General features: G+C 33.7%; 2 protein-coding genes across 3 annotated transcripts; one reads left to right on the forward strand and one right to left on the reverse strand.

Annotated features, from left to right (window-relative positions):
- Positions 1 to 1,047: 1,047 nt before the first annotated feature.
- LOC115992914 (SNF1-related protein kinase regulatory subunit beta-2) lies at positions 1,048 to 5,441 on the forward strand. Its single transcript, XM_031117162.1, has 4 exons — positions 1,048 to 1,312; positions 3,149 to 3,327; positions 3,433 to 3,595; positions 4,920 to 5,441. Exons 1-4 carry the CDS (start codon positions 1,085 to 1,087, stop codon positions 5,244 to 5,246), a joined length of 897 nt encoding a protein of 298 aa, XP_030973022.1. The 5' UTR covers positions 1,048 to 1,084; the 3' UTR covers positions 5,247 to 5,441.
- A 3,742-nt stretch (positions 5,442 to 9,183) lies between these two features.
- Positions 9,184 to 13,790, reverse strand: LOC115989806 (oligopeptide transporter 3). 2 transcript variants are annotated; one of them, XM_031113686.1, is made up of 7 exons: positions 13,688 to 13,790; positions 12,963 to 13,497; positions 12,522 to 12,619; positions 11,289 to 11,858; positions 10,501 to 10,756; positions 10,171 to 10,353; positions 9,184 to 10,081 (listed from the first exon to the last, which is right to left on the reverse strand). In XM_031113686.1, the coding sequence occupies exons 2-7, from the start codon at positions 13,476 to 13,478 to the stop codon at positions 9,467 to 9,469; spliced, it is 2,238 nt and encodes a 745-aa protein (XP_030969546.1). In that variant the 5' UTR covers positions 13,479 to 13,497; positions 13,688 to 13,790; the 3' UTR covers positions 9,184 to 9,466. The 2 variants fall into 2 exon arrangements, with proteins under 2 accessions (XP_030969546.1, XP_030969545.1); XM_031113685.1 differs by having other exon boundaries at positions 13,595 to 13,787.
- Between the last annotated feature and the right edge of the window lie 2,537 nt (positions 13,791 to 16,327).

Genomic DNA, 16,327 nt, shown 5'->3' on the forward strand with positions numbered 1-16,327 from the left:
ATAAGAGGAGTTTAAAATGTTTATTTCCAAATTAATTTGGAGTGAAATTTTGTCCAAGGTTCTAATCATCTCACTCTCAATTATTTTTTTAATTATAAAAAAGTCTAGAGATTAATTTAGAAGGGGGCCTAAACTTAGAGGAAAAGTAAAATCTAATTTTTAATAAACAATTGAATATACCTTAGGAGCAACAAAAAAGAAAAAGAAAAAGGCAAATTGAGGACACTAGTTCTAGTCATGTCTGCAATCAAATTCATAGAAGTCATGTCATGAAATGAAATAATTTACAGAGGTGGGAAAAACAATAAAAACGAAAAATTAAAAAAAAAAAAAAAAATCATTGGTTTACTGTCTTTTTCACTTTCACTGGTGAGTGCAATTTACGCAAATCTAGAATATAATAATACAATTTTAATAATGCTATATATTTGAGAAATAGTTAACAATGATGGTGAATGTGACGTTTTTTAAAAAGCTCCACCTCAAATTCAATGGCGTTACATTCTGAGTCGTTGAAATGACACATTTTTTTATAAAAAAACAAAAAAAAACAAAAAACACTTGGGTTAAAAATAAAAAATAAAATAAAGCAGTAAATAATAAAAAGCAAAGCAAAGGACTTTGTCAAAATGATGACGTGACGACCATCCCCCCACTAACCAAAACATCATATTCATTGGGCCACCATTCGATCTTCCAAACTCATCGGAGATTATAATTAAATTAGCAGTATTTTTTATTTATTTTGTATAAATTAAAAAAAATAAAAAATTTAACTTTGCCTTTCACTTTCTCATTTTGCGCTTCTTTTGGGTGCTTCAAAAAGCCTTATTTTGTGATATATGTTTAGTGTTTTAACATTTTGAAGAATCTCCAAAATGGGGTTATCTATGATGGGTTGGTCTTGAATTTTCATATTGTTTTGAGGGTAAAAGTAGAATTGTAGTGTTGTGGGGGAATCATATTGGAGATTCTGCAAGTGGGTTTTCTTTCCTTTTTTTTTTTTTTTTTTTTTTTTTTTTGGTGGGTTGGGTTTGTTGTGGGGGGGCTTGGGGTTGGGGGTGGTGGAAGGTGATAATAAAAAATGGGGAATGTGAATGGAAGAGAAGATGGGGATGAAAGCCCATCTGGGGCTGAGGAAGATGGTGTGGAAGGTGGTGGTGGTGGTGTTGGTATTGGTATTGATGGTGGTTTGGATGAAGGCATGGCTGCACCAAGTGTAGCCCTTGGTGTGTCTCCTCCTGACTTGATGGGTCAGTCACCTCCTCATAGCCCTAGGGCCACCCAGTCACCTTTGATGTTCACTCCTCAAGTGAGTTGCTTTTCTCTCTGTCTCTTTCTCTCTTTAATTTCTGTTGGCCTTTTTTTTTTTTTTTTTTTTTTTTTTTTTAAAGTGTTGTGAATTTTAGGCAGGAAGATTTGGATTTGATATCAGTTATTTCCAATTGCAGTTTTTTTTTTTTATCCTTTTTTTACTTATTGGGTTTTCTGAATATTGGGCAAGTTCATAGCTTTTGATTGTAATAACATTGTGTTTGGGGCTGGGATAGTGATGTGGCAAAAGGAAATTTGATCAATTGGTTAAAAATGGTGTTGAGAAGGTTCTATACGTGGATTATTTTCCAGAAAGTGAAATTTACTTGTTTGTGATCTTTTGGAGAAAACCCCAAATTATTATTTTTCCCTGCCGCTTAATGTTCTGTCTGGAGTCTCCGTACACTTACTACTTGTTTGATGCAAAGTCCAAAAGGAATACTGGTGTTTCAAAACTCAACAGCCTTTAATTATACATTTTTCCCATATCTTCTGCTTTGTTTGACAGACAAAAAGTTCATTGCTTTTGCCTCTTGCAATGTGTTTTTATGATTAGGTTGTACTTTTGGTCTTTGAAATCGAGGGTGGATGTTGAAATATAATCATCTGTTAGGAGCCACACAGTCTTAGGTGCAAAAATAGCACCAATTGCCGAGTTTTGATTATTTATTATGTGGGAATTGACTAGCTGATTCGATCCAGCTTAGTAGAGAGGATCTTATTTTCATTAACAACTTTTGACTAAAGCATGACTTTATATCCCCTTTGTTTTGGTGGGTTTTGTGTGCATTTATTTGTTTGTTTTTTTATTTTGGAGGGGAAGGCTTGCCTGTAGACGCAGTGCTTGTAGAAGTATTTAGAGGATAACAACTTCTAAAACTGCTACTTTGTTAGATTCTATGCTTGAGATTTATTTGAGTTCCCTTGGGAAACATCTTGAATACCATTGAATCACTTTTGGTAAATTCATTTCTATTGTATATATAACCTGCTCTACCCTGAAATATGTTGCTATTAACCGCACATGTATGTGGCCTGTTTTTATTCGTATGTGTGCGATAGGGCTTAGCTTGGGAAAAAGGTTGCTTATGTTTGTTTATTTAGTAAGCAAGCCAAGCAAAAGCAATGTTTAGGCTTGACAATTAAACAAGCCAAGTTCAAAAATAATACCGTGTTTGTAAATTAGGTTGTGAGTATAGAGCATATATAATATTGTATGTTCATATGTATGCATGTGAAAAAAATATACTTACATGGGCGTGAGATTGCATTGTGGAAGTTTGTAGATAAGTCCATAAGATATCAAATGATTATTTCTAATTTATTAATAATATAAACAATCTATTTTTTAGTAAAAATATATATAATTTTTAACATTACAGGGTTGGTAATTGTAGTTTTTATAAATTTTTAAATGAGAATCATTCTCTCTAATCAACTCAAATATTTATATTTTCGATTGGTAAATTATACTCAGTCTCAAATAATATAATTGCAACTATAATTTCGTTATTATTTATTAGCATAGATTTGTCAAAGGGGTAAAAAAAAAAAATCTAATCATGGTGTTTGCCATCAATGGGGAAAGGATAAATTAATTAAGTAGTTTGTGAACCAGTTCCAGGTTGTTCTACAAGAAACTTTTTCATGCTAGATAATGTAATCTAGCTTGGTGATAAGATCAAGGTCGGTTTGCTTTTGAAATAAAATGAAATGATCCAATTTTATCTTTTAATACTAGGTTTGGTTTATTTACAATCCTAGCTGTTCGATGTTCCTATACATATTCCATCCAAGTGTATTTTTGCATATTTTACATTTTTATTCTTTCCAGGTCCCGGTGGTTCCACTACAAAGACCAGATGAGATGTATGCTTCGAGCCAATCATGGACACCAACTGCTTCAGGGTATGAAGACATGTGCACTGAGCAAGGAATTCCTACAATGATTACATGGAGCTATGATGGAAATGAAGTAGCTGTGGAGGGATCGTGGGATGATTGGAGGACAAGGTTCCAGAAATTTGGTGCCTTCTTTTTACATTTTCATTTTCTAAATTGCAGTTGTGCTTAATTTGCTGTCTAAACTCCTAATATCCCTTGTACCTTGTTGATCAGACTGCCCCTACAGAGATCAGGAAAAGACTTCACCATCATGAAAGTTCTACCATCTGGTGTTTACCAGTACAGGTTTATTGTTGATGGACATTGGAGGTATGCTCCTGAGTTGCCCTGCATCCAAGACGAGGCAGGCAATGCTTACCATGTTTTGGACTTGCAGGTTAATATCTTCTCCACTTTTCTGGTTTATGCCAGTGTACCAGATGAATGTGTGAATTATAGTGTAGATAACTTGTGTAATAGTTAATCTCAATGAGTTTATCAAAAAAAAAAAAAAAATCTTGATGAGAAAGCTAAAGCTGGATGCATGAGTTTTGATTTGTCCTAAAGATACAACCTAGGGATTGTATATGAACTAAAATCTTTGGTACGAACTAATTATTGTTTTAGCAATTCAACATTGCTATTGTACATTGTAGAACTTGTAATGTTTTCTTTCTAATTATGTCAACCCAGTTCCTTTTTGCTTTAGTCTTGCCTCTATCTTTTTTCCCGCTAAAATGGTTTAATCTTTCCTAATATCACACAATGACACAAAAAACTACCTTCTACTTCATTTTCCTCTCTCTTGCTCTTTCTGGGATTTGAAAGGATGATAAAGTTTGGTTTTTCTGTTGAATTCAATGAACTAATATTAACCTCTGGTGCTTCATAATCCATATGAAAATACAAAACCTGTAATTGTCTGTAATTGATTGGCTGTGGGAATTTCTTTCTCTGTGTATTATTATAAGTTTTATTACTATTACCTGTTTGGCGCATGGATGCAAGATTAGCTTGGACTATCAATGTTCAGAGTAGTGAGAGAACAACATATGGTGTGGGCCTAGCAAAGTGATTTGCACAAAAATTTGCTTCTCTCAGTCAATTATTTAACCAATACTGGTCAAAATGCCTCTTTAGAAATTTCTAGTCAGCTATGGTAGCTCTGTTAGGATAATTGTTATCCCGGTTGTTTGTCTGCATCAAGATTGTGGCAACTTCTGATTCAGCCTCAATTTCAACTCTTGATGCCTCTAATTGTTTAATGTTTTCTTCTCAAATGTTTGGTTTGATTTTGCTCGTGTTTTTCTCTAGGAGTGTGTTTCTCCTGGCAGTTATTCTTGTAATTATCTTGCTTATATTTATTTTAGTAATGCAATACTGCTGATGTCATTCAATTTTTTTTTTTTTTAATGTTTTCCATTTATTACAACAGAATATATTAATGTTTTTTTGTTCTTTTTTGTGCATGTGTGTGTGCTGTGATTTGATCATTTGACTATGGCATAACGTTTTTGGTTCTTTTTTGTACATGCATGTAGTCATCATACATCTTTCGCTTAGGTCATCTTTATCTTAGTATGTGGTTTTCATTTAGGAGTTTTCCAGACATACACTTAACTTTCCATTAGTCAAAATATGTTGGAAAGGCTTGGCTGCTTTAGGGGTTTTGGTTTTATAATTGAGACTGAGTAGTTTTTGTTTATTGTTGTAATGTGCAGGACTATGTTCCCGAAGACATTGAAAGCATTTCCAGTTTTGAACCTCCTCAGTCCCCAGAGTCAACTTATAACAATATGCCACTTGGATCAGAAGATTTTGCGAAGGAGCCACCATTGGTCCCACCACACTTACAAATGACTTTACTTAATGTGCCTTCGTCCCACATGGAAATTCCACCTCCTTTATCAAGACCTCAACATGTTGTGCTTAATCATCTTTACATGCAAAAAGGGAAGAGTGGGCCTTCAGTTGTAGCACTTGGTACAACTCATAGGTTTATAGCCAAGTATGTGACAGTGGTGCTCTACAAGTCCTTGCAGAGGTAAACATACACATCCATGTCAACACTGTAATCTTAACACTTTTATGTAGTAATATATGTTGAGAGGTAATGTTATTCCGACAGAGCTTACTCAGGAAGGAGCATCAAATGAGATTTAACTGTTGTATTTCACATAATAGAATTACTTGATGACCATTGATCTGAAAATTTATTGCTTGTTCTTTCTGTTTGCAATGTTCAGCTGCTCTTTCGCTTGATTCTTTGATGAAACTTTGGATTCTTAATGGTAATCGTTAATGAATTATATAGGTTTCCTGCAGTTGAGAAGTGAAAGCCTGAATTGAAGTATATACTGAATTTTTTTCCCCTTTTGGCATTGTTAACTAAAATTTTCTCTCATAATTTGGTTACCTTCTGCTCCTTACATATATAAGGTCTTCATTCTTTTATCCCTCCTTAAAGGTATAAATGGTCTTGACTCTTGAGGCTGGATTATCACATTTTTGTTTATGGGGTTGGGCTGGGCCTTCAATTTTTTTAAGCCTTTTTTTTACACAGTAATTTCCCATATTGTAAAAGACAAGTACAAGCCCAAAAGTATAAAATTTATTTAGGGTGAGTGGCAAAATGACTTTTCCTTTCTGATGACTGCAAAAAATTTATTCCAACAGCAGCAAAAAATTTAAACATCTACAACAGACAGGGCCTCTTCCATGATAAGATTAACAAAACAAGGAGGGCAATTACAAAGATCAAAATAGCCAGTAGCTTTAGATCTTAAACACCATTTTGCTAAAGAGTGGACTGTCCTATTACCATCTCTAGGGGACCAACAAAAGAATGGATTTGGGATAGATTCAGCCAATTTTAATGGCCTACTCTAAAACATTTTTGATCCTCCAGTGAATATTCAGCCTATTACAACGAATAGCTTGAATGCACCCCTGTGAATCTTCTTCAAAAATAACCTCATTAGAGCATCTCCAATGGTCTATACAAAAGCAAATTATTCTCTATAATAGATAATGAGACCAAAAAAGGCCACTCCAATGGATTCTCTATACCCAAAATTTTTTTTGGCTCATGAACAGTAGCTCATCAAGTCTGATGGGTTACTGTTCATTCTTCTAATTTTTTTTATTATTATAATAATTAGGTGTTGAATAAAAAAATCTTGGAAGATGTGTAGTTGTTAAAAAAAGAATAAATAATGAATGAAGAAATAATATTTAAATGAGATAGAGAATCTGTTAGAAAGTGTATTTGAAAAAGTAGGTAGATATCATAGTTCTCAGAACCGGACCGAACCGGGAGGTCAGACCGTGAAAACCGAGAATTGGGATGAAAATCAGTTTTTTAAGCATAAAGAATCGGGTATGTGTGGCAATTCCGTGAACCCCTAAAACCTGGGTTAGACTGCACGAACCGGTGGCAAGAACCATGCGGTCCAACCCCTTAGCAATATATATATTTTTTTAAATAAAAACAACTTAACACAATTTTGTTCTACTTAATTAAATTATCCATCTCTTATAAGGAATAAAAAAAATTATAATTAAAATCCTCCAAAGATATTCAACTTTATTTAAAAAATTAATCATAAATTTTAATGTTTTCATGGTTATTATTTTATTTTATTAACTTTCTTATTTAATTATTAAATATATGCTTGAAAATCATTAAATTTCCCTCACATATATAGATATATTAGTCAATTTTGCTAGTTTTATAAATTTAATATCTATATTTAGGCTTTAATTAATTATTGAATTAATTATGATGTCATCACGGTTTGACTCCGGTTCGACCTCGATTTGACCTCAAAAACCTTGAACCTCTCTCTTTTACGATTCAATGAACGGTTCGGGTCTGAAAACCTTGGTAGATATAGGTAAAAGTCACAGTTTATTTTCCAAATAGTACAAAAATTTGATGAATTTGCTGGAGATACTCTTAGAGTATCTTCAGCAGATCAGCCAAATTTTTGTATTGTTTGGACAATAAACAGTGATATTTAGCTTTTGCCTACTTACATTTTCAAATACACTTTCCAACATATTCTCTATTATTTTCTCCATCTCATTTAAATATTATTTTTTCATTCATTCTTTATTCTTTTTTTAATAACTACACATATTCCAACATTTTTTTTATTCAATACCTTATTATTATAATAAAAAAAAACATTTTGAGAATGAATAGTAAAAGTTACAGTGTTCTCTATTTGTAGAGAAGTACGGTAGCAAAGCTAATCTAAAAAATGAAGATGAAGAATCTGTTAGATGTGAATGAAGTGTGAACAGTGGTCTTTTTGCCCCAAAAAATAGATATAGAGCATTTATTGGAGATGCTCTAACATGATAGTGCCGCTGCTAATGACACTGCCCATTTTAGGGCTTCTGCTTCTGTATGAAGAGGATTGCTGGTGTTTACCTTTTTTGAGCAGACAAATAACAGTGTTCCTCTCTAGTCTCTAACAACCATTGCTACTGCAGCATAGACCAACCCACCGTTGCATTCACATTGAATTTTATAGCTCCTGCCTCTGGCCTAACCCATGATATTGACCTTCTAGGCTGTTGCTGTAGCCTTGGAAGGGAGATTTTTGATGAGTGCTCTGACATTGTACTAGCCAGCATAGATTTGATAGATTTAAAACACAGCTCCACTCCCTCAAAACTTTCTTGTTCCTAGCTTGCCAATAGCTCCAAAAAGCACTAGCTCCTTTATTGGACACATTCTAAGGAGGATTCAAAAGTAGGCATATGAATTGGTCTGGGCTTTGGAAAATAAATTCATCAATTTTAATTCCCCATTGGCTTCCATACCACAAAGCTCTAGAAAGACGACATGAGGTAAACAGATGAACTGTTGATTCCACTTCCTCATTGCATATGAGGCAAAATGACTTTTCTGCTCATGCATAAAATCTATAATCTATAAATGTAAGACTAAAATTTGAATAGGTTTAAAGCATTTAATTGACAGCCAAACTGCACATTATAATCGTTGTCCTGCTTCTTTCTTTCTTTCTTTTTTTTCCAACCACCACGGTCGATGCCTTCGGTGATCGCTGTTGGTGGCTGGTTTTGATCGGTTAATTCAGTTTTTATGGCTTTTGTGTACACTCTACTTGCCTGTACCAGCTCATTCATGCCAAACAGAACACACCTTGTGGTCAATAAGACCTGCGGTACATTGCCAATAGTCTGATCAATGTACTGCGTACCAATTTGTTTATGCTCTATTTAATGCTCGCCAACACAAATTGTGTATTCAAAACCACATTCTTTTTTAAGGCCATGCTGAATTAAGATAGTAACAAGCAAGGTAATTTTGAAAAACAGATAAAGAAAGAAAGTAATATAATAGAAAAATAGGTGTGTTATGGCTAGGAACCTAAGAATGAATAATGGTCATTGCTAAAAGCCTTATAGTTCAACTGATATCTCTTAGTGTTTCCAAATCGAATATAATAATTAAAAAAAAAAAAAAAAATTGCTATATCCGATTGGCTGTTCATAAGGCCACTTCTTGACAGAATTTGCCAAGCCCATCTTTCCCAAGACTTATTCCTTGGAAAAGCAAGCACTACATGCTTTCTGTAATACAGTCTTCAACTCAAACTACCAGCCCCTAGAAAAAGGTCCCATGGTTTTAAATTTTAGAGGTTGAAAGAGAAGTTCTATTTAGGAATTAGATTCCCAGACACTAAATTATCATCTAGGCTTCTCATGCCAAATGTCTAAAACGAACACCAGCTAATAGAACTGATATTAGATTCCACCTTAAAGAGTGAGCACAAGAGATAGAAGTTGCTCTCATTTAGTTGTAACCTGTGGACTGCTTTTTCTTATTTGATTCTGGCAATGCCTTTTCCTGTTGCTTTTCTTGGTCCTCATAGCTACTAGAATATGAATGAAGAATTACCAAAAAGTAAATGCAAAAGCAATCTAGAATCTAACAAGAGGCTCAGAGGAGAGTAGTAGGGAGAAATTTCAAATGCAAACATCTTAATTAAGGATGTGAAACTATCAAACTACTAACAAAAACATTTCATGGGAATATCAATTCCTACTATCAGGCACAAAGGGGAAAACCCTCATTCACCAACCCTAGAGATAACAAGCATGTACAAAAATGCAAAGCCATTGGTTATTCAATGTAATCTATACGTCCAGCTTTTAACATATAAAATTGGCTCCTCTTCTCAAACTACACCATTCCCACCTTGTCTTTGGATCTTCAAACAAGCAGGACTATTTAAAAAACTGGACATCCTTCAACGACAATGCCTGGTGCAGTTGGGCATGATGCCAAAGGACAATGGTCAAGTTTAGTACCCCACCATTTCAAATTTTTGCCTTCGTTTTGCAAAGCAAAGAACAATAGGACACCCATGAAAGCTGTCCCAGCATCCAATGCAGCAGATAGAACATAGTTATATTTCTGCCACCAGCCTTTATGGTATTTGAACACAAAGTAGTTAAAGATGGTTCCCGTGATAAGCCAGCTTGCAATATTGGTGGGAGTTGCTGGTGGCATTCCAGCGAAACCATAAGATATAACTGGTATGTTTATCAATGGAATCCATTTCTTGTCTGGATAGATTTTGCTCAATACCCAAACAGGAACTGGCAAGAAAGCTCCAACGAGGTACAACCATACCAAGTTACGGTACATCCCCCCAGGTCCAAAGAGCCGCTTTGGTCCAATCAGACCCCATATCACAGAAGCATCAAAGGTCACTCGGAATTTAGGGCAGGTCCAAGGGCTGTCAGGATGAAGTGCTTCAACGTCGCAGATGTTCTCAATGCTCTCCAGCATCCACCATGCAACTGCAAGGTTCACTACACCAGAAACTAGAGTTCCCACCAGCTGGAAAAAGAAAAAGGGTAGGTCAGGAACTAACATTCTAAGAACAAAATTCAAATTTCTTAAATGACCATATTTCCAAGCTGCAGAACCTGAGCTGTGTACATGCACCGAGGTGGAATTTTCATGTAGTGCCCAAGTTTGAGGTCAGACAAGAAGGAGAGAGCATGGACAGTGCTGATTCTTCCATATATCTTGAAAAGCAAGTTTGCTATGGGCTTTCCAGGCAGTACATAACCGATCATGAACTGTGCTATTATGTCATATCCAGGTTGCTGCATAGTAGTTGCAAAAACATTGAGATGTCAACATTATGAAATCTACAATTTAGTCCTTCCAGCTATAAATCCAAATTAGATTCTTGGATTTTAAACATAAAAAGACAAGAAGAAAACCAACAAACCAGAATAAAAAATTTATACCTGGTTGGTAGTTGCTTGAATGATCCCAATTGGGAGAGTAACAATAAAAGCCAAGGCAAAGGCAAAGAGCATCCCCCACCATGGAAGCTGCACGTCTTCTTTCCACACAAAACATAATAAAAGAGAAACAACAATGCTCCCTATTAACAAAACAAGGAACCACCATTCAGGCACTTGTTTGTAATTTTTCATTAATTTTGCATGGATGTCCAACTTTGCATTCTTAATTGCTGATCTGCTCTGCTTCCAAATATCACTAGACAACAGAAACCGGTTGTAATTTAGTCAAACAGGATAATAATCATAAAGCAGCTAATTACACTTGAAGTTGTGAATTATATGGGGGGAAAATGACATTTTCATCCAGTTCTTTCCTGTGAATTGTACTTATTCCAAGCATTTGGAGAGAAACATGAAGGGAAATAGGGAGTTAGATTCTACAATTCTTAAAACTAGTTTTCACAAGCCATCAGTTTGGGGAGAATTACAAAAACAGGACAAAGCTTAGTATTCATAATTGTTAAAAACAGATTTATAATATCCTTCTTTTATCTTCTGCTTTAAAAAGGAGACTGGTTGGAGCATCCTGTACTTCTTTAATCTTACCATACCTTAGTAGCTAGCTCATCAGATATGAACAAGTATAGTACTTGATAAAGTTTCCTATACTTTAATGTTAAATGTTGATGCCCTAATCTCAGTTGATTAAATGAAAACTACCAGAAATGATGGTAATATCTAATAAAGTGTAATTGCTGTACATGACTCCAAGTTTGAAAGCAGCCTACCTGCCATGAAAGAGTGCCACATGAGTGAGGGTTGCTGTAAACCTTGCAAATCCTGATCCAATAGATAGGGCAAATAGAGGACTAAGATAGAGCTTCCCATAACTATCATAAGCAGCAATATTAAGATCGTATTGCGGAGTCAAGATCTTAGTGGTATCATATTTTGTCCCACTGTGAGTGAAGAGCTGATTAGAAAATATAGGGAATTTCCGAGCATCAAAGGTGTCAAACTTCCAGTAACACAAAGGGACAATTATGTAGATGAACATAATAAATCCAACCCCAACATTGAGAATGGAAGAGAAGGGTGCCACAAGTGGGCTGCCATGATAAGCAGATATCCCTGCCCAATCAATAGTGAAGGCACCAACTCCAAGTCCATGGTAACCAGACCCAATTTGCTGAGCTGTGATACTATGTGGCCATGCCCAGCAGACCCACGAAAAGAATGTCAAGATTGGAAATAAATATCCTGGGAGTGCATAATAGGCAAAGCTTGCTGCCATGGCAATGTAGAAAAATCGCATCCGGGTCATTCCACTATTTTTAGGCTCCCTTTCATGTAGTGCTCTGTAACAACAAAGTAAATGATTTGATGAATGTCAAACTGATGGAAATAAATAACAGCTAATCAAAAAATATAATTCAGATTCTCTAAGTTATGCTGATGCATAAGTTCTCTTAACCTGGATTACTTTTTGCTTTGTTCACATTAAAATTCTCCGTTACTAACAATAACAAGTAGTAAGTAGTCCATCATTCAACTTGACCCAATTTTTATAATTGGTATTCTTTGTGTCATTGAAGCGAATATTACACCAACCAGGCAAAATAGCCCAGGAAACAAATTCTCAACCAGTGCCCCATATCTATGTTATATGCAAAACTTATTCAACTTATAAATTGAAAACATTATAATTGTTCCAGTTAAAAGTCCATGACAGAATAAGCTGATGCTCTGCCACCAAAGCACTTGTTTTGCCTCATTTGGTTATTCTCTTATGCTCTTTATGTTGCTTTCACTTACCACAAATTAAAGTATCACCTCTATTAAGTCAAACAACTAAACTCATGTCAGCTAAGTGGAGGTTTCTGTTGTGTTCAATCTAAACTATCAAAAAATATATGGTCCTCTCAAAACTAAGTTGCCGTTTGCTTTGTCTCACAGCCTTTCTTACTAAACTATCAATAAATCAAGGGACCAAAAAAAATGGTAGGCAGAGAAAAACAGACCTAAACAGAGAAACTTGAGCAAGATTTGCAGGCCACCACATCTCAACAGGATCAACAAGGTATCTCCTAAGCATTCCAGCCCATCCATATCCCAAAATCTGCACACCAAAAAATTAAATAAATTAACCAAACACACATAAAATATCTTAAAAATTACACTTTTCAGAACTGACAAGTAATGGTAAAAAAAGTTATTTTCAGAATTATTATTATTTTTTTAGATAGGTATCTTCAGAAATTCTGACCAGTTACAATTACTGACCCTTCGGTTCTTGAAATCATCATCCAAATCCCACCCCCCAAGAAAAAGCAATTAAGAAAAAGACCCTTCATTAATGACAATACTAAACAAGGAAACTGAAATAGTAAAACATATTAAAAATCCCACAAACCCAAAATAAATAAAGAATTCAAGAAAGATTAAAAAAACAAAAACAATACCTGAGTGGACAAAACGATGAGAAGGCTACAAAGGAAGCTCACGCCTTGCTTATAATAAGCCCTCATGACAGTAATAGCACCAATCGAGTAAGCATCACCACCACCATAAGAGATACCACAGTTGGCAAAGATGGTGATGATCACATGCTCCTTCATGTTGAAAGGTCCAGGATTCAAACTAAATCTCCACCCAAAAAGGCTGTACTCGTTCCTTGGAAGCGTGGCGGCCATGAACTTCCCAATGGGCAAAACAGCAATTTGCATGAGAATGGCTGAGATAGCCAGTGGCTGTGTACGGTAGGTGAAGAAAGTGTTGAGGAAGATGAGCAGAGTGCATGAAGTTATGCCCAAGAACCATGCCCTGAAAGTCATCACTGGGATTGATGGGTCATCAGTCTCTGGCACAACCAGTGCCACTTCCTCAATGGGACACCTTTCCTCTGAAGCCCCATTAACACCACCACCGTTTGATTTCTCTGGGTCTGTTTGATACTCACTTTGATTCTTGGATGCCATTGATAATAGCTAGCTAGAGCTTTTGAAAACAAACAAAGAAAAGAGATATATAACAGTGAGTTACACTTATCCAAAAAACAAAAAATAAAAACAGTGAGTTACAGAATAGTGAGTACCATAACAGTGGCTAATAAAGACTCAGTTTTTGTTTCTGTGTCACACTCTTATCCGAAAGAAAAAAAAGAAAAAGAAAAAAGTGGGGGCTGTACTTATGGACTGAGAGAAAGAGAGACTGTGTATGTTACATAATAATGTCTGAAACAAACAAATTTTTCTTGTTTTTGTTTTGTTTTTTTGGGTTTCAAAGTGTCAAAGAGAGGTGGTGGTTATATAAGAGTTTGTGTTGTGCGAGCAGTTTGGGGGTACTGTAATTTGCCGTGTGACCACAATACCCTTCACTGTGAGTTTGTTTTACGAAATGGGTATGTGACTTTGATTCTGTTCTGTGGTAGATTTTTGCCTTTCTGGCTGCAGTGCTGACTGCTGGCTTAATCATTGACCTCATTTCCACAAAGGAGTATATATAATAAATAATAAATAAAAGCTAACTATATTTTTATCAGAAATATTTTTTTCCTCATAAAAATTATTAAAGTAACTGCTCCGTTTATTTTAGTCAAACTTGATGTGAATATAGTTTTTTTTTTTTTTTTTCTAGTATTTATTAATATCATTAAACAAGAATTATTTCTTAATTTTTTTTTAATCTAACTTGGTATAAAATAGAATTATTATTATTTTTTTAAAAAAATAACTTTAATTCACATGAAACTAATAAGGAAAACAATATTATCTTATACAAAGCTAAATTGTAGAAGTTAAAAGATAATTTTACAACTCATTTTAAGGTTTTAATCAAATATATAAAAATAAAATAGTTTTCTATAAAATATTTTTTGAAAAGTAATTCATTTCATTTAAAACCTTATCAAAAGTCTTAAAAATATGTAACAGAAGGTGATTTTATTTTATAACTTTTTTTTTTTTACAAGATAAAATTTCTACTCTAGCCTAATTTAAGTATATATGTGTGTGAAGCTCCTTCTAGGAGACTTGAACCCCGACCCTTACTCCCCACACCTCACAAACACTTATACTTGTGGAGTGATCACTGTGCCAAAGGTGCGTGGTGGTTTTTTTTTTAGTATTTTATAATCTCAAACTCACTAAAATTGTATTAAGGTAAATGAATTTTCACGTGTATTTTTTTTCTTTGTAGACTATTTTCTTTTGGGTTAAATTTTAAAGACTAATTTTTTTGAAGACTAAATTTCATGCATTTATGTCAAGTATTTTTAATTATATTAATCTTAACAGTTTACATCTCCTAATTCCTTTTAATGACATGCTATATTTATAATTTGTTTTAATGACATGGTATGTATATGTGTGTGGAGTGGAACAACATGTTGATTACATGCATAAGACAATTAAAGTTTAAATGAACAAATGAAAATCTAGTAAAATTAGTGGAACACTATGTATGAAAGAGAATTTTTGTACGGTGATTGTTGTTGATTTAAGCAATCTAATAGCTTCTTAAAGCGATCATAGATGGTATCCTTTCACATCTTAGTTATTACATAAGGTAATGATTGTATCATCCAACCATAACATTGTAAGATGTTATTGTTTTGGTATGCTGTCAAATTCTAATAAACATATAAGAGATGCGGATTCATGTATAATATGCGCATAAACATAATTTGAGGGTTGTTTTTTCTTTTCTTTGCTTTGTTCTTATAGTTTTATAAATAACAATGTTACATGGCACAACAATTTTTACAACGTTATGTATCTATTATTAACATCACCATTTTACTTATTTATAAACTTTTTATTTTATAAATTATGCGGAAAAAAAGTTATTTTATTTATTGGAAAAATACTTTATGCAAAAGACTGAAAGAACATTAAATGGCTTTAAATAAATGATTTTTTTTTGAGAAGTCTATAAATGGCTTTAAAAGATGTTATAAATGATTAATGACTATTCTGCAACAACTGTAAATTACAGAAATATCAAATATTGACCGTTTCTTACTAAAAAAATACGAGTCCACGATGGACATGGTTTGGAAAATTCAGAAATCATTTGATTTTAATGGTAATTAAGCAATCAAGTTGTCATGTGTCATTTCTCAAAAAAAAAAAAAAAATGTTGTCATGTCACGATTTACGAGACTCACCGTGAATAGTCTTGTCATGCAATGCAACAAGTAAGACAGAAGTAAAAATTTTAAAAATATTTTTTCATCTAATTTGTTTGAAATACACAACAAAAATATCACAACAATTTAAAAATATTCTTTCTACCATTTCAGTCAAAAAAAAATATATATATATATATATATATATTCTTAAATCCGCAGTCTCCAATTTAAATTAAAATTCTATATTAATTTGAGAATATTGAAAGACATTCCTAGCATTACTCAATTTCTTCACAAATATGCTACTACAATCTCCAATTAAATTATTTTCTATATTAATTTAAAAATAATAGAGCAAATCAAATACAAAAAAAATTTACTGGTAACTAGAATAGCCCATAACTTAGTTAAACATGTTAGATATGTTAGAAGTTTGTCAGTGTGGGTAGAGGATGTTCCACCACATCTATATGATATACTCTTTACTGATCCCAGTTGATTTTTTTAATACAAGAAATTGTCTGCATTCTCAAAAAAAAAAAAAAAAAAAAATACAAAATACAAAAAAAATTTACATGGTTTGTTGGTTACTAATGCAAATTGCTAAAACATAATTTTTTTAATCTACATCCGTTAACTATTCTGAGTGTACCTGGGGTATATTCACATTTTTTTTTTCTTTTGAAAACAATAAAT

Source organism: Quercus lobata, chromosome 5 (genome assembly GCF_001633185.2).
Source record: "Quercus lobata isolate SW786 chromosome 5, ValleyOak3.0 Primary Assembly, whole genome shotgun sequence".
Classification (NCBI taxonomy): domain Eukaryota; kingdom Viridiplantae; phylum Streptophyta; class Magnoliopsida; order Fagales; family Fagaceae; genus Quercus; species Quercus lobata.

Bases quoted from the DNA above. Each gene is read 5' to 3' on its own strand.
- LOC115989806 (XM_031113686.1), bottom strand. From the start codon at position 13,478: ATGGCATCCAAGAATCAAAGTGAGTATCAAACAGACCCAGAGAAATCA. The intron at 11,859-12,521 runs GTCTGTTTTTCT...TTGTTGTTACAG, and splicing joins GCTCAAGTTTCTCTGTTTAG to AGCACTACATGAAAGGGAGC. The intron at 10,757-11,288 runs GTAGGCTGCTTT...TCTGTTGTCTAG, and splicing joins GTGGCACTCTTTCATGGCAG to TGATATTTGGAAGCAGAGCA.
- LOC115992914 (XM_031117162.1), top strand. From the start codon at position 1,085: ATGGGGAATGTGAATGGAAGAGAAGATGGGGATGAAAGCCCATCTGGG. The intron at 1,313-3,148 runs GTGAGTTGCTTT...TATTCTTTCCAG, and splicing joins CTTTGATGTTCACTCCTCAA to GTCCCGGTGGTTCCACTACA. The intron at 3,596-4,919 runs GTTAATATCTTC...TGTAATGTGCAG, and splicing joins ACCATGTTTTGGACTTGCAG to GACTATGTTCCCGAAGACAT.